Source organism: Cavia porcellus, unplaced genomic scaffold (genome assembly GCF_034190915.1).
Source record: "Cavia porcellus strain 051 isolate PalLab524CR breed Dunkin Hartley unplaced genomic scaffold, mCavPor4.1 scaffold_9, whole genome shotgun sequence".
Classification (NCBI taxonomy): domain Eukaryota; kingdom Metazoa; phylum Chordata; class Mammalia; order Rodentia; family Caviidae; genus Cavia; species Cavia porcellus.
Window position 1 is genome coordinate 6,494,423 of NW_026947492.1, and position 22,062 is coordinate 6,516,484.

The 22,062-nt window shown below is 48.2% G+C and overlaps 1 protein-coding gene across 4 annotated transcripts in view; it reads left to right on the top strand.

Annotated features, from left to right (window-relative positions):
- Positions 1–22,062, top strand: part of Zbtb16 (zinc finger and BTB domain containing 16) — a 175,758-nt gene that overhangs the window by 71,237 nt on the left and 82,459 nt on the right. For all 4 annotated transcript variants that reach the window (XM_003472819.5, XM_013155542.3, XM_013155538.3 and 1 more), the window contains exon 3: positions 14,729–14,826. In XM_003472819.5, the coding sequence (XP_003472867.1) occupies positions 14,729–14,826 (98 nt within the window). The remainder of the gene's footprint in view (positions 1–14,728; positions 14,827–22,062) is intronic.

The following is a 22,062-nucleotide window of genomic DNA, read 5'->3' on the forward strand; positions in this document are numbered from 1 at the left end:
CAGACGTGTGGCAGTGGTGCTGTGCTGACATCTGTTGTGGGTGGCTCTGATTCTCTATGTAGCACGTGGACGGTTCTCTCTGTCTCTTTCCTTCCGTGATCCCTGCCCCACTGAGCTCCCACTTTCAGCTCCTCCATTGTTCGGAAAGGAATTGGGGAGCAGAGACTGAAGCACCGAGAACACAGTCCTCAGCCTCCTTCTGAGAACTTTGTATGTTCCGGCCCCCTCTGCCAGCCTCTGCCACCCACCTCTCCATGTGCTCCCTTTGCATGAGCCAGGCCAACCACCCAAATGCTTGTCAGGCACGACTTGCTTGTTCCCAGTTCTTGGCTCCCGTGAAGACTTTGTCACATGGAACTCTCTCTTACCCAAGGCTTTTCCATTTTTAATACAAAGCCTCTCAGAGACCAGCTCGGTTTTACCATGTGCTCGAGCCATCTCTGGCCACAGCACCCAGTGTTTTTCTGTTCCTTTTCTGTACAGCTGTATTATTTGTTACATATTTAGATACTTGCTGACCTGGTGGCACGTCACTCTGTCTTTCTTCTCTGTCTCTTTTTCCAATTCTGTCTCCTTGTCCAGGTAGGTCATGGACTGGCCAGGACACAAAGGTCTGCCTTCTTCTCTTCTAGCCTTTTAGTGGCTGACATTTGTGCAGCAAGTTATGTTCTCAGCACCGTGCTAAGCTGTTTCACATGCCTGGTCTCACTCAGCTGCGCTCCAAGGGAGCGCTGTTATTACTGACTCGAAAACAGACTTGGAGGATCCCAGTCTTTGAGGATATTTTATATTGTAGTCCTGAAATTTGCTAACAGGCTGGCATCAAGTCTGAGGATTTAGTATTTCTGTTTTTCATGCTTTGTGTGTGTTGCGTGTGTGTGTGTTCGCGCACACACATGCGTGCAAGCTGGGGATTGAACCCAGGACCTTCACACTTCTACATCTCCAGCCCTTTCTTGTTTTTTTGTTTTTGACACAGGATCTCGCTAAGTCAGTAAGTTGCCCAGGATAGACTCAAATGTGCAGTTTTTCCTGCCTCAGCCTCCCAGAGTGCTGGGATTACATAAGCCTTCTGTTCCCTTCATTGTGTCATGCTCTGCCGCTTACAAACTGCGTGACACTGGGGAAGCTGTTTATTTTCTTGTACTTTAGTTTTCTTCTCAACAAAACAGAAATAAGGATAATCCCTGCCTTAAGGACCACTAGGAGAACAGAAGAGATGATACAAAAGCCCAGGGGACAGGGGCCTGGCATCTCTAGTAAGTGCCCGAGTACTTTGCAACAGACATGCTTGTCACTCTTCTTCCCTGTCAGCATCTTCTCAGTATTGCTGCGTGTATTACTCTCGTCCCCTCTGTCTCTGGGAGTACAGAGCCTCTAAGCAGGGTCTTGCCCACACTCGGCTGTGCTCTGCGGTGTAACTAAACCCCGGCTCTCTGGTACCATCTCAACACCCAAGACAACGGTACGCATGTTGCTCTGGCTCCGGAAATCCTAATGAATGTGTGAAAGGCCACTTGGGTTTCTGCAAGTGACTTGGTGACAAGGGCTCAGCGTGGTGGTGTCACTGCAGCAGATGCTGGTGGTGAGGGTGCCCTCGCCACAGGCAGTCTCGGAGGCTCCTCAGCGATGGTGGCCGGGGGTGAGACACAGTGGGGTGTGGTAGGTGTTGCAGTCTACAACCCTCCTGTTGCTGCAAACTTTTCCTTCCCGCCCCTGCTCTGTGCCCTGCCAAGCCTGTGCACAAGCCTTGAAATGACAAAGTACCCTTTAGTTAATTGCACAACGGATTGCCTAGAGTTAAAAGTTCTGATTTATATGACCATAGCTCTAACTGCTCAATAACACAGGCCTGTAATCTACTTTCATTTCAAACAGAACGGTGATTTATAGGGCAGCATGCCGCTTTAGCTCAGAAATGAGGTGTTCAACATATGCTCTGTTGACATAAATTTGGAATTTATCGCTGTTGTCAAAACTGCCTGTTGGACAAAGGTGGGTATTAAGGCAATAAATGGCTCAGAATAGTTTTCTGTCACATTTCCTAACCATTGTATTCAGTCTATTTGAGGGAAAAATATATACTTAAAAGTAATCAAATGTCCAAAATCCATGTGTCTTGTTTTGAATGGTGAGGAGGAAGGATGTAGGGGGTGAGGAGGGGACGGGGTACAGGGACAGAGCAGTTGGGGGGACGTGGAAGAAAAAGCTTTTCAGAGTTATGGTCCATTTAGAAGAGATTCTACTTTGCTCCCTCTCCCCAGTCCCTATTAGGAGGTGGGCTTTCCTTTCTCATTTGCTAAAAGGGAGAAGAAAAATGAAAGCTCATTAAATAAAAATAGTAAAGGACATTTTTATGTGTGAGCTTAAAGCCAGCACTGTCAGGGAGGAGTTAGGGGGTAGGGCCGAGGGAGGCAGAGAAGGATTTTGTTTATTGGCATATAAAGCCACCAGCCAAGGTTGGTTTCTTTGCTGCCTTGGGGAGCACAGGTAGTTTCCCCTCTCCCTTCCCCAGGCTTGGAGGCTCCTAGGGGCCAGGTGATGGCCTGAGGAACTGTTGGGTACCTGCCCTATCCAGTTCTGATCGATTTACCATACACAGTGTGGCCAAGACACACTCACCGCTCAGCCCTGTATCCACAACCCGTATTTTCAGCACCCACTCGTGCCTTGCCCTTTGCTGGGTCAACGGGACCAAGGTTGTCTGCAGGAGGCGCCTCACTTAGCTGGAAAGGGAAGCAAGTGGGGGGCTGCAGTGTCACCGATGGAGCATTGATGCAAATGCCAAGATGGGTTGAGGTGGAGGGGCAGCTTTTTTGGGGGAAGGACTGGGGAAACCTTCCTGGGAATGATACTGGTCCTCTGGTCTAGTGAAGTGTCTCATTGAGTATTTCAGATTCGTGCTAGAAAATACAAAAGAAAACAGAGAAGAAAAGCTAGTGATAGGCCTATTTTTGCTTTAAAAAAAATACGTAAATCTACATACATATATGCTGTGGTCAGGTGAGTGCTGGTGGTTATAAACAGTGGGACCCCAGCTAGTGTCACTGCTGCATCAAAGCACAGGGCACCGTGCGAGTAGCAGGGGAACTTAGTGAATGCAATTAGCATCAAGGTTAAGAATCTCTCTCCTTCATCCTCTGCTTCAAGATAACAGAGCTTGCAGTAGGCTGCTAGCTATTCTGGGTCGTGTTAGGGAATGCAGAGTACAGGCAGGCCCAGGGAGCCGCTGCTTGGCTTTCTTGCCCCTGCTCATCCGGCCCAGAGCCCTCTGACTATGCTTTGCCTGAGCCCTCGGCAGCCTTGCAAGGGAGGAGCCAGAGGCGCATGCAAGCTGCCCAGTGCTTGTTCTCCTCGTGAAAACGAGGCCCAGCAGGGAAGAGGATGCGTATTTGTTGCTTTTATTTTATGTTGCCTTTTATCTCCGTGCTCACACGCTTGGACCGTCTCAACGCTGATGAATATGTGCTTTCACATACACATGTACCCAGTCTCCATTCTCTGGCCTGCACGCATGCCACACACCCACACACACCCTGCACATACTGGGCACGGACACCGATTGTAAACTTCCTCTGTGTGACTCTCTCTCCCTTTGCCACCATTCCCTGTCCTTTTCACACAAAGCTCCCCGTTGGGAAAACTCATAATTTTTACACCACACAGTCTTGACTGGCCATTGCTGGAATGACTGTCTCTTTGAAGTGCTTTCTGCTGGGGCCTTTACAGGCTGTTTTAATTACCTGCAGCTTGCAAAGCGCCTTGCTCAGTCCCAACCTTTGTTTGTTCTTTGCAACGAGCCTGTGGAAAGGGATACAGCTGCCCTCTTTTACAAAGGGCAGAAAGGGGCGACAAGAAGTTTGGGGGACCCTGCACACAGCTGCTGTGTGCTACCTGGACACCGTGACCACTCAAGCAAGCTCGGGCAGAGAGGCCAAGCCTTGTCTGTCCCTCGGCAGCTTCTGGTCCTGGGCATCCCTCTCCTAGAGTTTGCCCAACTGGGTCATTGGATGAACTGGTCGCTGAATGAGGAATTGGATATGTAGTATGTAAATTACCATATTCAGAGCGAAGGAGCAGTCAGGGGAAGCTACAGCTTGATGATGGCTTTTATTTGCTTAACTCTTCCATGCAGTACTGTAATGTGTAACAGCATAAAGCGACAGTACTGTACTGTGTAGCACAGTCAGCAAAAATCACAGTACTGTATTACCAAGGTGTACTGTGCGGAAAACAACCCCGAGGCTCTATAAAGAAGATGCACACGGCTGTCTAGTTTTACGTTCTGTTATGCATTACAGTACTGCGAGGAAGAGTTATGTAAGTAAAAGCAAAGTCATCAAGTTGGAGTTTCCCTCTACTCTTTCTTTCTTCCGAATACTGTGATGTGCAGTTCTTCATTTAGTGACCAATTCATCTAATGACCTAGTTGCAGGAATGGAACTCTGTCGTTGAACGAGGAGTGTCTGTATTTCCAAGCTTCCTGGCAGAGACCACAGGGCTGTCAAATCATCCTCTCCTCACTGCTGACCAAATCAAAATCAGCTGTCATTTTTCCATCTATATTTTTTTTTAACATACTCTATTTAAGGAGTGTGCGTATTAAATTATTAAGTCTGGGCATGGGATGAGAGGGTAAGGACTGAAATCACATTTGTGGAACTAGTACCAACTTTAAACTATCTGGCATTTTCTTTCCTTTTTTTAGTTTTTTTTTTTTCCTTTCAATGAACTCACTGTAAATAGCCTTTTTTGGGGTTTCTGTTAAATGTAAGTGTGGCGTGTCCTGTCTGCAGCTAAAGAGATGGAGGTTCAGTACTGTGTCCCCTGCTCAGGGGATTTTGAAGTAGAAGGAATTTCCATTCACTTATTCATTTAGTCCGAAGATGTATTGAGCAGTTGGAAACCTTAGACGTTGCTGTTGGGAATTTTGGAAAACAGTCTGGCAGTTCCCTAACAGGGAATCATAGAATTACCATATGACCCAGCAGTTCCACTCTTAGGTGTATCCCAAAGAGAAGTGAAAACATATGTTCACAGAAAAGGGCACACAAATGTCCAGAGCTGCGTTATTCACAGTAGCCACAAGGCTGAAACAACCCACGTGCACCCACTGATGAGCTGATAAAGGAGGGTACATCCAGGCCATGGCATCTTATTCTACAGTAAGCGTGAAACACCGAGAAAGCCTACAGTAGAAAGCTAGAAAACAGGCCACATTAAAGAATCCCACATCAGTTCCCATAGGGTAAACGTTGTATGATTCCATTTGTAAGAAATGTTCAAAATAGGGAAGTCCACAGAGGAAGATAGATTAGTGATTGCCAGAGTTAGGTGATGAAGAATGACTACTCATGGGAACAGAGTGTCTTTTTAAAATGATAAAAATATTCTGGAGGTAGATAGTGGTGATGGTTAGTTTTTTTTGTTTCTTTTTTTTTTAAGGCAGGATCTTACTGTGCAGTCCAGGGTGGCACACTTTGTAGCCCAGGGTGGTCTCACACTCACAACAATCCTCCTAAGGGCTGGGATTACAGTTATGCACCACCATGGCTGGTATAGTTATAAAAGTCTATGAGTGTGATTAAAAAAAACTTCCAATACTGGAAAGAATAAAATATTCGGATAATAGTTCAATAACATTGTTATTTAGGAAAATATGCTGAATGCTTGCTCTGTCCCAGGTAACTCTTCCAGATTTTGAGGGTACAGTGAATCACTTCTGCCATCATGTACCTTGTGGTACAGTAGAGATAAAGAATAACAATAAAAACCCAGTATGTAATTGCAAACTGTATTAAAGGCTATGAACGGAATCACTGAAGTGCAGTAATAGAGAACAGTGTTGATACAGAACCTACCCACTTGGACTGCGGTTCAGGTGCTCCGTTTGCATGATTTTCCTAGAGTAGATGCTTAGCAGACACAGGTTAGACAGTGGTAGGGAACAGATCAGCATGCCTTCCCTGTAGGAGGCCTTTTTAGAGACCTAGCCTGTACAGACTCTGACTGCCATCAGTCAGCTTACCTTTTTTCTTGGAGGCCTCTCTGTTTTTGCTTCTATCTGATTAGGTTGGGTGAACCCCAGGCATGTGTCTGCTTCCTTTTTAACTCATGGTTTCCTGACTTTTTGCAGAAAGAGGAGCCCAGAGGCCCAGAGAGGCCATTATGGCCAGGGCTTCTCTTCCTATAGGTAACTGTGAAGGCAGGTAAGAAGTCTGCAGACATTCGTCTGCTCACAGGGAAAGTAAGTCACTTAGTTTCAGGTGCTTCATCCACAATGACCGCATCTCTCCCAGCCATGGAGGCATCGAGGCGGTCCTCTGGAAGCGCTTTCAAAAGTCAGACATGATGAACAAGTGCACTAACTTTGCTATTATATGATCTTGGTTGTCTAGGTTTATTTATTTTTTTCATTTTTCTAGAGGGAAAAATGAACCAGTAAAGAAGCAAGTATCTCTTTGAAATTTGCTACTTTTAGTCATTAAATGACCCTGAGCTTCCCGGTGTGATTTGGCATCCACACAGGTAATCTGCCCAACTCTTCTCTCGTGTTCGCAATTGATGAGGACTCTCAAACTCAGAATCCTCCCCGAAAAGTAATTTAATTTTCAGTGTACTAAAGCAGAAAGAATGAGGCAATATACATTTAAAAGGTTTTCAGAATGGTTTAATTCCAAAGGAATGTTCTTTTTAGGCCTTTAATAGACTTCACTTATTCTCAACTACTTCTGAGTTTCCATGACTGGTCCTTGGGACTTGAAAGTGACAGTGTGGCTTCTTGGCTGAAGTAAAAACATATAGAAACGAGCTTTGATAACCAGGATACAAAGGCATTTCCTCCACATGCCTGGGCAAAACAGAGAGATAACAGAAAAGTCTATAGCTTTTTGAAAGCTGTTTTCCCAGAAATTGGCTATTTTGTGCTGGTTAAAAGCCTTGTATGGAGAGAGTAAAAAACAAAACCTTCGTTCATCTGTAACCATAATTTGATTTCCTTATTGGGCCTTCTAGAACCTGGAAGGAATATTTGGGATATATTTCTGTTTCCCTCAGGCTGACATCATTAAGCATGTATCATGGTGCCCTGTTTTGGTTTTGGAAAAAACCCAGAGAAGCTATAAATCTTGAGGCATTTTACAATTTTTCCTCTTCTTTTTTCGAAAAGCACAACTTCTCTATTTTCTTAAAAGCAAAAGAAAGAAAGGAAACTACAAAAGTGCCTATTGATCCCGTCCCTTCAGATCTTAACTGCCCAGGCTGTAATACCTGCTTACATCTGCCAGGTTTTGTGCAGTTTTGCGACATCTCTTTAATCCAGTGAGCATAAATAGAACATTTCAATCATATTTGGCTGGCAGGAACTTCGCAGATAAGCACACTAAGACCTTGTTGAAAAGACTGTATGAGATTGTGTGTGATAAGATCATCCCATAGCCCAGTGCCCAAATGAAAAACTTTTGTTCTTGGTGAAATTTGTAGATGGAGATATTTCAAATAAATGACTTAGGAGAACTCAGTATTTTAAAACAAAGGAATAGTTACATAACAGCCAGAAGCCCAGGCCTGCCGGTGCTTAGCATCCATGAAGATCCTTCCCTGAGTGGTGGCTGTGGGGCGATTGCCCTGCCCTTTGTCATGGCTGACATCGCATTTTAACCCTGGGAGGTGACCTGATCGGAAGGTACTGTACTTGGTGTGGTTCTGGCCACAGGGAATGCCATTGTCCATCCGCATATTTTCAAGGCTTGGGACTGTTCTTTCCACTCTGCTGTCAGCTCCAGATTGGCCTTGATCCCAGGCCAGGGCAGAATGTGTAGCATTTTTTTTGAGAACCCCATGGAGGTCTTCTCTTCGGGACAAATAGGGACAACTGTTCCTGCACTGCAGAGTGTGTGTGTGTGTGTGTGTGTGTGTGTGTGCGCGCGCGCGCATCTGTGTGTCTGTGTGTGTATGTGTGATATTTTAAATTAATTTATTTTTGTAGTACTGAGGATTCAACCTATTTTGTTGTGGAATATTGCTTGGTTGCCCAGGCTGGTCTCCTGTCTCAGCCTCCTGAGGAGCTGGGATTATAGATATGTGCCTAGCCCTAGCCCTAGTCTTAAGAAAGCACTGGTAGTATTTGTCCTTTCCTTTAAAAGACTCTGAGACAGCTGATGCAGACCAATCTCTGTCAATTCTACTGGTCTGGATCCCCAGGCCTCCCCAAACCTGCAGCATAGAAGGTGTTAACTAGCATTTGGTTAGTTCTTAGTTGTTTTTTAAATCTGTTCTTTGAAATCCGTGGCTTTTATTGGTATGTTTACTTTATGGCATACATAAAGAGCTGTATTAAAAAATAAATTGTGTTGTAAAAGCATTCAGTAATGTTTATTAATATTGACTAGTCAGAGAGCAATGAACTCTACTGCTAGAAGGATAATTTGTGGTAATACCAGCTAAGCATTCACAGCTTGTCAAATGTCTGCCTAATCTCAACATTAAAGAAAGTGGGTGAAATGATAATTTCCCTTATGTCTTGAGAAAATTAAAGTGACCCTTTCCACAGTTGATTACAATTGTCACTTCTCTCTCTTCCTGGGCTTTCAGAGGCTAGGTGTCCTTTTAGCCCAGTGGCTGGACATCACCTCCCTGGGAATGGGCCTGCTCTCTGCTCTGGCTGTGTGAGTCTGTGCTCAGGGCGTAAAGCCAGAGGTAAAGACGCAGTTCTAGTCTCCAGGGCTGAGGGTTCTGAGGAATTTAAATGGCTTAGTCTTGAATCACATATGGAAAGAGAATGACATGCAGTATGACAAATGGCCGACCCAGCCTGGAATATGACTCTGTTGGTGACATTAAGGGACATTCTTTGGAAAGATCTAATGTCACCCTTAGAAGGTAGGGAACATTCCCTGAGTGTGCAGTATGCCCTGGGAAGAGCCTGCTGTGGTTTAAGGCGGAGGCATCTCTCAGAACGAGCCCTTTCAGTCTCTGAAAGCCTTTTTTGCAGGGAGGTGTGTGGAGGTGCAGGACGTGGAACTGAACGTGAAAACACACTGCAGTCACCCTGGAAGTTGTTTCTGAGAGGAGCTCCCTGGTAGCCTATAACTTTTCATTCATCCTTTTCTCTTAAACCTAAAGCACAGAATGCCGTTGGCTATTTGACCTCCCTGTGGTAGTTGGAACTAAGAATAAGTGTACACTTAGGTAAGGAAGAGAGAGTAAGCCTGTGTCTGAAATACATAAGCTCTTTCCCTCCTCATTTTTAGGGTCTACCTGGAGAGGTGAACACAGCCAGGGTGCAGTTGCATCACTGAGCTGAGAAGTCAGTCTCTCGTGAGGCTGAGGGCGTTGGCAGAGCTCTGTGCAGGGCCCTGCCTCATGCCATCTGTGCTTGGGGGGACACGGCAGCGTGTCAGTGCCATTTGGCCCTGTGCTGCTGCAGAGAGGCCCCGGAGGTTTGCACAGTGGCTGAGCTCTCATACTAAGTACAGGCAGCAGGCTTTGAGAGATCAGTCATGTGGACCTTGGTTTGGGTCTCAAAAACTCTCTCCTCTCTTCCCTGTTTGTTCTGGGCAAAGCTTAGAAGCACTGAGTAGGTCAGGTTGATGGTCCATGGGACAAGATGGCAGAACCCTACGCACTGGGGAGACAGCTGCGGGTGGAGTAATCTCAAAAGTAGGCAAGACGGTTGGAAGCCCTCCGGGGCCTCCTTTGCCTGGTCTGACTCTCGGTTTAGGAGGTGGATCAGTTGAGCCGAGAACAAGGAAAACATTATCTGTGGTCCAGCTATGGCGTTCCCTCCCACTTGCTTTCCCCAATTACAGGTCCCGGTTACCAGAGCTGGTCTGTCCTGCGAACTCACAGGCGAGGCCATTTCAGCTTCCAGTAGGAGACTGAGGGAGTATAGCCCTTGGGCTATTGGAGCTGAGAATTCTTTCTCTAAATCTTTTTAGCCTGTTGGTCTGCTCCAACTTTGCCATTTGTGTCCGGGCAGAGGAACTTGAGAAGAAATGTGGCATTAGCAGTCTAGCCTCCTTCTGCCAGCCAATGGTATTGGCCTTTTTCTCCTGACGCCTGGTGGTGCATTTGGCCCTAATAGCCTGATCCCTGCTTGGTCTTAGGCTGTGTGGGATGGACGTGGGTTGAGCTTCTTTTGCAGATAGTGCACAGAGTGCGCCCCTTGGGGAGCAGCTGCTGTGACCATCTGTCTCTGGAGATGGGCAGTAGGGGGCTGGACTTGCTGTGGGTCTCTCCTCCTGCCACTCATGCTTTCATGGCTGTCCCAGGTGGGCTGGGTTGATGAGGTTTCTGAAGATGAGAGGTTAGTCTAAAGCTTAGGCTTTTGCTGCTATGAACAGGCTGTTGGCCTTTCTTGTGTGCTACAAAATAGGATCTGGTTCTAGATTGCAGGCTACTCATGAAGCTGTTGTATTTGGAATGTTGTTAAGATGAGAAGAGGGCTAACCTAGAGTCCATCGTACCTGGAGGAACTTCTTCAGTAGCAGTGAGCAATCTCTTTACAACTAGGTCTTAGGAAGGAAAAGGACTTTGACCGTGAAGTCTGTCATAGAGTTTGCAGTCTACCCCAGACAGAAGCTTTATGGGTTTTCAGACTCAGAAAATAGTTCAGATGAACTTATATCTTGCTGACTTGGTTTTACTAGCGAGGACTGCAGGTTAAGACTTAGGAGAAATGGATCCTTTTCTTACATTCTTGTTAAAGGGTACCGATTGGCTTAGCTCTAATTTCTTATAATGATTCGACTTTCTTGAAAATATAGAATGAAACTTGTGAGTGGTTAGTTTTTTAGTTTGTCTTTTGGGACATAAGGGGAAATCTGTTACTGGGCTTATCTAATGGGTTAGGTATTCTTTGAGATGGTTCACCACTACGGGTTGTGGAGAACTCGAGCTCATTCCCGAGAATAAAGACAAGGGACTTTAACTGTCTGAAGGAGATGAATCTTCTCCTGCATATGGGATGAAGATGTTTAACCCATGCTAAAAGCAGGTTACTATCAAAATGATGGCCAGTAGTGTGGCTTCTTTTCATGGGAATAGAGTATGGGGACTCTGTCATCCATCGGGGCACACAAAACTGAGAAATATCGCCACTGGTCCTCTTTCCCTCTCTCTGTGGGAGAGACTGATAACTTCAGGTAGCCACGAGCAGTTAGATGGTGTGAAAAGATAGGGTCGAACTGGAAAGACACAGCAAATGTGGTAAGGAGAAAAATGTGAGTGGAATTTCCATTTTGATCAAAATGTTGTGCTTGATGTGGTGGCAGTGGCTGTGGGAGGCTGTGGTCTGTAGAGAGATGATTTGAGTTCATGTACGTTTGTACTTTTGCTCCCGAACCCAGCTGGAGTTCTGTCAGGGCAGTGGTTTTTCTGAGGCCTGTGTCGTAGAGTCTGGTAGTAGCCAGCTCCTTTGCATGCGCTCAATACTTCTCCGCCATTTGTTTTTTCTTTGAACCAGGAGAAGCCTCCGTTTCCCCTCACCCTTTCCTCCTTGACATGAACAGTAACTAAAGGTAGGCGCACACCTGTGCTGGGTCTGTTGCACTCCCGGGGTTGTTCCCCTTTTCTGTTCTGAACATTGTGTGCTCTGCCTGGCTTTCCCAGCCAGCAGGATTAGGACCTTTGACCTTGGACTTTGTGTGGATGCACAGGGTGCCATGCTTGCTCGGGTAACCTGTCAGGGGCACTTAGTGGTCAGCGGTAGGGCAGTGTCCTTACCCGAGGACTGGATAAGATGAGGCCTCCACATTTCTGAAGGCTAGGGAATCCATGGCCCCAGAGTGGTTCCAGGGACAGGTTGACAGTGAGTTCTGGAGAACTGAAAGCTGAACAGCAAGTGAGTAAAAAGAGGAAACTCAGATTATCTGGATTGAAACTTTTAAAAATGAATGGATTTCTGGGTTGGGTCTTGAGTTTTGCTTCAGCTACTCTACCCGACTTCTTGAGTTGTCAAGAGGCCAAGTGACAAGTTGGACATGGCTTAGGGAGAATAATAGTGCCCCTGAGAGGAGGTCCTTGGGGCTAGGTAAAGGATACGGGGCAAGGTTTTGGAATAATACAATTTTATCTCCAGTCAAAATTTTAGATATCACCCACATTCTTTCACCAATGAGAAAAAGTTGGGGAACCAGCCATGGTGGCTCATACCTGTCATCCCAGCACTTGAGAGGCTGAAGCAGGACGATCGTTGTGAGTTCAAGACCAGCCTGGGCTACAAAGTGAGCTCAAGGCCAGCCTGAACTGCATAGTGAGACCCTGTCTCAAAAAGACAAAAATAAAATAAAATAAAGAAAACGTAGGGGAAGTGACCAAATGAGTGGTTGAGTCAGATGAGGAACCAGGTCTTGCAGCTGCCAGCTGGGCATTCTTCCCTGCACCCTGCTACCTCTTATAGAAAAGGGCAGGTATCACCTTTCACGTTGGGCCATCCCATTGGCCACTGAAAGGAAAGCCGCTTCTAGCAATTGCCAGGCAAATCCATTCACATATAGGGCAAAGGCAATGGCAGTGCTCGGGGTTCATCAGATGAGGGATTTGAGTGGGAACCATCAGGGAGAAGGGCTGGGAGCCCAAAAGGGGAGCATAGTCTAGTAGAGGTTCCCAGACTGCTCTCTTCAGAGTCCTTTTGGAAAACAAATCCAAATGAGCTTCTGTCTTCTGTTCTTCCTGATAGCCACCTCTGAGAGCCACTAGCAAATCATCATGAAGAGAAAAATTTGTTGCCACCCAACTGGCTTCATTCACCATGACTGTGTGCAGAAAGTTCTCCTGTGTGACTCCTCGTGAGCAGAGTCCCAGCCACTGCTCTGTGGAGCACATTTTGGGAAAGCAGATGTCCGTCGTTCCCGGGGACAGTGATGCTCCCCTGGCATGTGTGCCTGTGTGTGCTCACGTGCATGTACTACATCCATACCCAGTGCATATTTAAAGCTCACTTCGTTCCAAACACTCAGGACATGCCCTGGTGAAATACGTTTAGAGTTAAGAATGTTCAGTTAAAATGTTTTGCACTGTTAATATTTCTCAATTTGGATGCATCAGCCATGCCTGAGAGGGAAATAATGTTGGGTGCCTTACAGTGTCAAGGATGAGTGTGTGTGTGTGTGTGTGTGTGTGTGTGTGTACGCATCCTTCTCATGTGTGATTGAGAAATAATTTGTCTTTGGCAGAGAGGTAAAGGGAAAGCACATAAACAAAACAGTGTGATTGAGAAACAGTTCTGTGAAGGGAACTGTGGGCGATCTTTATCAGACTGTGGCCCATGTCACACTGTGTGCTGTCCTCCTGCCACGGTGACCCGTAGGCTCTGAGGCTGAGGCTTACTGACCCACAGGCACCGCATGGTTTGCACACAGTGCTGGGTCCTCAGTTTGGAATTTGGTAGCAGTCGGTGGCTCAGTTTCATTGTCACACTCTGAGCACTGCTGGTTTGAGTACCTGTACCTCCCCTGCATATCTGCACTGTTGTCTAACATCAGTACCAGCCCTGCGGGCTTTTACCGTATCCACGTGCTGATGGCAGGAGGTTGTTGGCTCTCAGAGAGCTGCGCGTTCTTCTGCCTGCCCTCTACCCACAGATCCTAGTGCTGCCTACCCTGTTCCTTAGGGGAAATGGCAGGGAAGCTCAGAGACGAGGGTAGAGAGGGAGGCTAGAGCTGGGTGGATCTGGGGAGGGCAGTAAAGGCCCTGAAAGCAGGAATGTGGGTGGGGAGAAAGCCAAGCCTGTGTCCAGCCTTCCCTCCCTACCTCCTGGCCTGCCCCATTCCCCGTGTCTTCCCAGCTCCGTGCTGGTTCATGACCCCCCCCCCCCCAGGAAGCTGGCTATAAAGAACCCCACATTGGAGTGAGGACTAGAGGACTGTTGCAAGCCGGGCCTGTGACCAGTTGTTGTTGGGGCCTCTGTCTTTCTCACAATGATAAGACAGCCCAGCCCAACTCCCAGAATCATTGTGATGGCAAAAATGAGATAATGTGTACAGAGATACTTTGGAAACCAACAATGGCTGCTATTGCCTTGTGTAATAGAATGATGTTATCCAAATTCTTGTCTGGGTGAGGCACAGGCAGGGAGAAGAGGCTTCTAAAGCGAGGCCTTAAGGAAAGGATGTATTCTAGGGACCACTGACACACCAAGAATATCTGGGAGCCCCAAGAGAGAAGCATCTTGTGCTCATAAAGATGACAGTTCCTTTATAAGCTTATCTGGAGCCTTGTGCCAGGCCCTGTGGTGTAGTGGTTCCTGGATGGGAGAAAGGACATAGGCGCGGCCCTCCTGTTTGTAGCCAGTGTATAGTAGGGGACCCAGGAACATGCAGGCACATCCATGCAATAAGGACTGCCCCAAGGTACTCAGAGGCCAGCAGTCCTGTACTTAAGATCTGTGCTAGTTTGACAGTGAACATTATGTCTGTCTAACTTTCTTCATGGTTGCTTCCTTCTTCGGGCTGAAATCAGATCTGAATTTTTTTCCCTTGGTCTATGTGCGAGGGATTAAAGCTGTAGGAAGAGCCCCATTCCTCTGCCCCTGGACAGGACAAGGGATGGACAGAGAGGGCCATGGGAGCCACTGGAGGAATCAGGGAGGAGTGTCCATCGGTGCTGCCTCTCCCCATCTTCCTCCTGTCCATCTGCCAGAGGGATGGCTACCAAGGCCCCAGGTAGGGGTGGGCCTGCCTGTTATCTGTCCAGAGAAGCAGCAACCTGTCTTTTCCTTTCCCTACAGGAAGCTGCACAGTGGGATGAAGACGTACGGGTGTGAGCTCTGCGGAAAGCGCTTCCTGGATAGTTTGCGACTGAGAATGCACTTACTGGCTCACTCAGGTAGGCAAGCGAGGGTGACTTAACCGGCCCGTTTGGGTACCGGCCACTGCCTCCTGCCCAGTTTCACTCCCGACCACTGCCAGCCAGGGCCTTGGTCCACCTTTTCTCTTGGATGCTCCCTCTAGTTTCACAGAGCAGAGAGGCCATCCTGGTGGTGTGGTGCATGCTGCCCGCTGGACAAAACCAATCCTCATGCTCCCCTGGGGGTCCCAGAGCATCGCTGGCACCCATGCCCTGTGTGATCTACCTTTCAAAGTAGACTGCAGTTTCATTAGCGAAACAGTTGTGGAATTAGGTTCTTGCTGTCTAATGAATCTGACTATTGGGTTCACATTATACTGGAGCCTTTAATTAAATAGATATAGAAAGGTTGGAACACAAAGCTAGTTATAGCGTGCTATCTTTTGCAAGTTAATTTTATCCAATTCTAGTGGGGTTGACTGTGTGGCTGCTGGTAATTTTGCTCATGTTTGGGCAAAGTTGCTCTGCCCAACGAGGCATAGAAAAGGGAAAAGCTGCTGACATTGAGCAGCTCAGGTGTTCTTGGTGCAGGGAAGAAGCCTGCAGGCCTGATCCTGGGGCTTGAAGCCCGAGGCGTCACCTGCCTTTGGTTGTAGATGCTGCAAGATTTCTCAGCCAGAAAGTCACTCTTTTCCCTCTGACAGCCTTGGCTGTCTATGTCACGGTCATGCTTCTGGAGTGAGGAATGAGCTGTCTTCCTGTTTGGTCTTGCTCCTCTCATGCAGGCCAATATCTACCTCTTTTTTTCTCCATGTTGCCTTAAGCAACTGGGCCTCCAGGCCAGTGTTGGTGAGATGAGCATGGGCTTTAGGGTTGGGCAGATAAAGGTTCCCATCCTGTTGGTGACAGGTGCTGAGTGACTGTGGTCAGTTTCCTCTTGTGAGCCCCAGTTTCTGCATCTGAAGTGGTCACTAACTCACACAGTTTTAATCTTTGAGAACTGGGTGACAGAATATATGTTAAAGGAATCTGTAGCAAGTGCCTGGCATACCAATGGTGTTTAACAGATACTGGTGGCCTCTTTCTTCTGAAGTGGTCACCCTGGGGTAAGTCCCGTCCCTGAATGCCGGAGGCTTCCTGGCTGGCTGGCTGCTGCAGTCCGTTCCTCCTGCTGTCCATTGTGTGTCCGCTTATGTAAGTGCTGTAAGCAGCTTTGCTGGCCCCTGCCTGGCTGCAGTACCCGTGCAGTTGGGCGCTGTGGGATGCTATGCCCCTCACGTGCCTTCCTGGCCCTTTCTGTAAGGCTCAGACCCTTATTGGTTTCCATGGTTTCCTCTTCTGGACCCCGGGCAGCTCTCTATCTGGGCAGGTCCACTCTCCCCCATGTCTGCTCCCTTCCTCCTTCCTCTGGACCCCTCTCCCTGCTCCACTGAGCACTCCTTATCTGGCCTCGCCCCGTGTGACTTGAGCCCAGGCATCCCTGTGTTCAGCATCGGCCCGGCACTTGTGCGTCTTGTCCTCTGTGTTAGCAATGTGCACCTTGTTTCTTTTTGCTTCCCTCCAGCTTGCACATGGTTTAGGGTTCAGCGCGTTGTTGATGAACCGTTTTCCATCCAGGTTGGCTCTCTCTCCATGACCCTTGGGAGCAAAGTGTGAGTCCTTCCTTTATTTCTGCATCTCAGCCTGGCTGTGTAGCCCAGGCTAGCCTCTGACTCATGGTAATCCTCGTGCCTCATCTTCCCAGTGCTTAGATTGCAGACGTGAGCCACCACGCTCGTTCAATGGCCTTCTGTTTCTTTTTCTTTCTGCCCCATATACACATCTGTGTGGTTTTGGACACGACTGTGGGGGCACAGGTACATTTCAGCCTGTTGTTAAAAGCTCTTTGTCCTGTCTAAAACTCAGCCCCAATAGGCATCTTTATCTGCCACTGTTTCCTCCTTGTTGAGTTGCTTTATGTGTGCCTTCTTTGTGCTCCTGGTGGCTCTGCTCACCCACCCTTTCCCTCTGGAAGGACCCCTCTCTCCTCTTCCCAGATTTTTGAAGGTCCCTTCGCAGAGTCATCTCCAACCATTCTCCAGCTCTCGCCAGAAACAGCTGTGCCTTTAAACTGCCCATATTTCTTTTATCTGAAGCTGTCTCGGGGCCAATGGCTTTCTTCTTCATGTTATGGTTGTTTATGGACTTGCCTTATCTTTCCTGTTTGGGAGGCAGGGTGATATGGCAGAAGGAATTTGGGCACCCACTTCCGGGGATGTGACCTTGCACTCTCTGAGCCTCAGCACCCTCATCTGTGAAGGGAGAGTATTTAACCTTAATCCTACTTCAGAGAAGTTTTAGGGCCCGCATTGTGTAGTTGTCACAATGCCTGACATGTCTCAGGCTCTTGTGATTTTTTTTTTTTCCTCCAAGAGATTACAGTATAAGCTAATCGGGCATAGGACTGGTCTTCATTATGTCCAGCCTAGTGCCTGGCGCTTTCCTGGAATAAACACATATTTGTTGAATGAAAGAGTGCAGCCCAGGAGACAGATGAACAACTTGCAGGGACCCCAGTCTCTGGCCCAGTCTTTCCTGACACAGGAGCTGCTTGTGGTTGGGGCATGCTGGGGTGGAGACGCCCAGGAGTCCCTTAGCTCATGGCATAAGTGACCCCTGCAGTGGGAGCCAGTGTGGGCTAGCTGCTAGCTGAAGGCTCACTCTGTTCAGTGATTTGTTCTTTTGAGACACAGTTGTCAGTGACCTTACGAAGAAAGCTTTGTGACGGGGCAGGATACTGAGTCCTGCCTGGTAGGGCGTTACTTCACTCCGGCACATAGCTCCTGTGTGCGATTTCTAGTCTCTGTGCCTTCTTTCTTCCGCCCTGTATACCTCTCACCTCTGGGCTGGGATGAGTTAGCTGCAAACCAAATATCACAGAGGATTAATGAGGCCAGACCACTTCCTGAGTTGGCTGTCCCTCGGTGAACAGTGACTGGCTTGACCATGGCCTTGCTGGGCTGGGGTGTGAGCCTGGGCTGCTGGTGTGAGGTCTTCTGGATGATTCCAGTCCCCAGATGCCTGGTAACACTGTTGTTTTAGAAAATGCACTCAGATGACTAGCTGCTCTGAGTCTCCATATACAGAGCTGAAGGTGAGAATGGATCCTAATGATCATAGCACGGGCCCATTTTACAGATGATCACTAAGAGGGTGGAGCAGCAGCCCAGAACCTTGAAGAACAATAGTGCCCAGACCTGGGCTCAGCCTTTTCATTTCTTTCTTTCTTTTTTTTTTTTTTTTTTTAAAAAAAAGCTACCTGCAGAGAAGCAAGCCCAGGTCTGGGCAGGTTGTGGTTGCTCCCTGTGGGTCTCTGCTGCCCGGTGCAGGCCCCTCCCTGCTGCTCGGGTCTGCTCTGCAAGCTGAGCAGCTTCCTCCTAGCTTGTGTGCTGACGGCCCCACCCCCCTTGGCTCGCGCTGCCTGTGTTTGTTATTGTAGTCCTGGCACGGGGCCAGGCCTGGCTGCCAGCCAGGCTTGTGGGTACAGTATGTACAGTGAGTGCTGAGCCAAGTTTGTCATCATACACGATTAATTTTTTTTTCCTAATCTGCTAGGGGTGGGGTGAAGGAGGAGGCAAGAAGAGGGTTTCTTGGTGCTGGAGAAGAGGCCCCGCCGCATTCCACGGCGACATTATTTATGAAGGGAGGAAGGGCTCAGCTTGTCTTTCTTCTGCCTCTTTCCCCGTTTCTCTCCTTGTCTTCCTCCTCATTTCCCTATCGGGTAGAATCAGCCTGTAGGAGATCGGCAAGGCGAGGTCTTATTTTCGGTGACTGGAATACTAAATTTACTCTCCTAAATCAGTTTTCATTGTGCTGAAATTGACAATTTGTTTAATTAGAAGTTTGCCCCGTAGGAGGCCCTTCTGTGAGACGCTGCTGTCTCTTCTCCTCTCTTCCTTTTTTTTAAGTTTTATTTTTTTAAAGACCCTACGTGGTAGTAGTGAACGTTCAGTTTAATTGAAGTTTGTATCTCGATTTGAATGCGTTAACTAATCAAGTGTTTATGAGATATACCTGATGATAACAATAAGTTTAAATTAAACTAACAGTAATCGAACTCATTAACTAATGAGATGATCTGGCCAGGCCCTGCATGCTCAGAGGTGGCTTTGGTGGGGTCAGTTTGGTTTGAGTGTAGGGAGAGAAGCTCATGGTGGGAGGAGTGGCAGCCTCCATCCGGAGACTGTGCAAAGCTGGGCTGGCAAGAGGGTGCAGAAAAGTGTCCCCCAGCTGCACCCATCTGTGGCCCGGCACGGCTCAGGAGCCTCCTTCCCTGTCCTTGCCTCCTCATTCTTGGGGACCGGACCTGCTTCTGAAGTATCTGTGGACCTCCGGACTCTGCCTCTGCTTGTTCTAATACAGGAAGTGATTCCTGGCCCCGGGAGGGCCCTTCAGAGACCACAGGGTCTGTCAGTGACTTCCGTCCCTTGTGAGACTGGCCAACGTCAGGTTTCCCACTGGGTGGTATTTTTTCTCTCTATGCCATTTAGGCTATCCTTGAGCTCACTTTGTAGCCTAAGCTGGACTCGAACTCACAAAGATCCTCCTGCGTCAGCCTCCCGAGTGCTGGGATTACAGGTGTGAGCCACCACGCCTGGCTCACTAGGTGGTATTTCCCACAGTTTGCTTTAACAGACCAGTGGATTATAAGTGGGCATGCCTAGAACTGCTTGCCCTTGCTTTTGACTTGGCTGCTTGCAGAAGAGGCTTGGGTACATATGTGGCCTAGCCCTATTTTGGGAGTGCCATTCATTTTTGAAGCCAGTAGATATTTAAAAAGACCTGCTTATGTGTCAGGTCTGTGCATTTAACATTGAAGAATGCCATGGTGGCATCCCTGTCCTCTCGAATAGGAGAGACCAGTTTGACTGTTGAATGTTCCATCTTGGTTAGAAGGGGCCATTGGACTTGGTGATGCAGAATGGGCTACAGGAGAGGATGTGTGAGACTAGAAAAAGTCAAGCCTGGCTATCCCTGCTGGGTGATGGCTGCAGTGTCAAGGGGCCTGTGTCTCCTGTACTGGGAAGGGCACTCCCACCACCAGGCTCGCCCTTGCCTTTGCCTGGGCATTATGAGCCATACCTATTGAGAAACTTCCCCTGGGCCAGGCTCCTCCCCAGAGTCAGAGCCATGGGGCTCTGGATGATAAGTTTTCTGATTTTAGCAGACACACAGGGAGGCCAGGGTACTCATTGGAGACCTGTGCCCTCCGTCTGGAAGGGAGTTGGGGAAGTTGGGCTGGAAACCAGACTGAGTCTCTTAGGCTTTCTCTTACCATGGTTGGATGGAAGAAAAATATTACAAGATGGCAGAGATCTCTGCATTGATATGATTCCTTCTTCCCTCTTTCATTTCTTCCTTTTTTGTCTTTTCTTGGAGCACATAACTTTGGGTTTCAGGGATCTTGTCCAAAACAGAAGAGGAGGGGAATCAGGTAGCTGGTGCATTTCCTGTACTTCGAGGCGCGGTAGGAGGTGAGGTGGTCCTCACCCCAGTGATTGCAGAGGCACCCAAAGATGGCTCCTCAGGACTGGCAGCCTCTCACCTTACAACAGACTTCTCCCTGTCATCTCTCTTTGTGGCTTAGCATGCTGCTCAGACCCGCAGGTTTTGGGCCATCCAGGCACATGCAAGCCCGTAGCCAGTCCCTTCCTCTGCCCCACCAGTGAATGCCAGCTTTCCTTTCTCTGTTAGCTTTCAGTCACCAGCTAAAATGAGATTCCCGAGGGGAGCTCCCCAGACCCCTTAGCTCCCTTGTCAGAAGTGGGCACCACTGATGGGGGTGCAGGTTCAGAGCGTGGAGCTCAGTGGGGTGGCTGGAGGCTGGGTCCACAGAGCAGTAGGGGCCGGAGAAGCAGCAGTGAAGGAAGCCACTTGCCACAGCTCTCTCTCAAACACACTTTCCCTCTCCTCCCCCACACCCCGGATTTGGCCTGCTTCCCGAACTTTTTCCCAGAGTGGTGTCGTCACTGGCCCGCCGGCAGGTCTGGATGTTCTGCCAGCATTCCAGAGAGTTTATGATCGCTTGCAGATGCGCCTCCAAGAACACACTGTACCCAAAGCAGAAATTAATGCAGGCTTGACTGCGGTCCAAGCCCCTACACGGGAGAGAGGAGAAAGAAAACAAAAACTGTTTAATGCTGTTTATAAATTATACACTGGCTGATGAAAAATACATTTCTTTCCTGTCCCCTTCCCCTCTCCCTCCTGCCTCCCTGCCCCTCCCCGCCCCCACCCCTGCTTGCTTTCTGCCTCAAGAGCCCAGAGCAGAGGCGTATGGTTTTGCTTTTTAGCTCCTGTTTTGGCTGGATCCCAGCCCTGCTGCTGATTCACAGCCAGAGTATTTTTCCCCCTTACCTGATGAAATATACTGATTTTCCAACCCAGATGGGGTGTTTTTGGTTTGTTTTCTAGGGTTTTTAAATACTTCTCTTTCCTTTTCTTTTGGCCAGGGATTTGTTTATAGCAAATGTCAGGTTAGTGGTGGTGCAGGGTATGATGCTGGCCCCGGGGAGACAAATCCTCACATCTGTGCCCCTCAGTACTGCTGGGTGTACGAGCCTCCTTCCCGCAGCCCTGCAGACCTCACATCAGGCCAGCTGAACAGAGAAAGTTTGGGAAGTTCATTGCAGGTCATGGCATAAAACAGAGTTCACACCAGCCCTCTCCCACCCTTCACCTACAGCCCAGTGAGGAGGGGGTTCACCCCCCCACACACACACACGGCTCTGCCTCCATATGGTGCCGAAGCTGGGGCTGGGGGGCCCATCTATTTCTCTGGATCCCACCCAGCTTCTCTCCGCACCCTGCAAGCCCCCATCTCAATTTATTCTATAAATTCGTTTCCACATTATGTCTATCCATTTACATGGCTTTTGTGTTTTTTAATACTGCTAATGTTTATCATTTGCCCAACAGGCTCGACAGATTTTGCTTCCTGTAGAGCATCGAGGCTTTAGAGCCCCCTCGTTGCTAAGTAGCAGTCTCTCTGTACTGTAATGGGCTGATTTTGTATTCCGTTCAGCGCTGTATCTTATTTTTGTATGCAAGACAAAGTGTTTTGATGGAGGACGATTGCGGCAGTGTCTGGAGGCTGTTTGGAGTTTTATGGGCTGTACAGTACACTGTGTGCTTTCTGAACAGAACACAGGCTGCTGAATTTTGGATTGGATTTGTCATTTTTCCCCCCTCAGAGAGGAGCCTGTCAGATAGAACATTACTTTAAGGGTGGAGGAA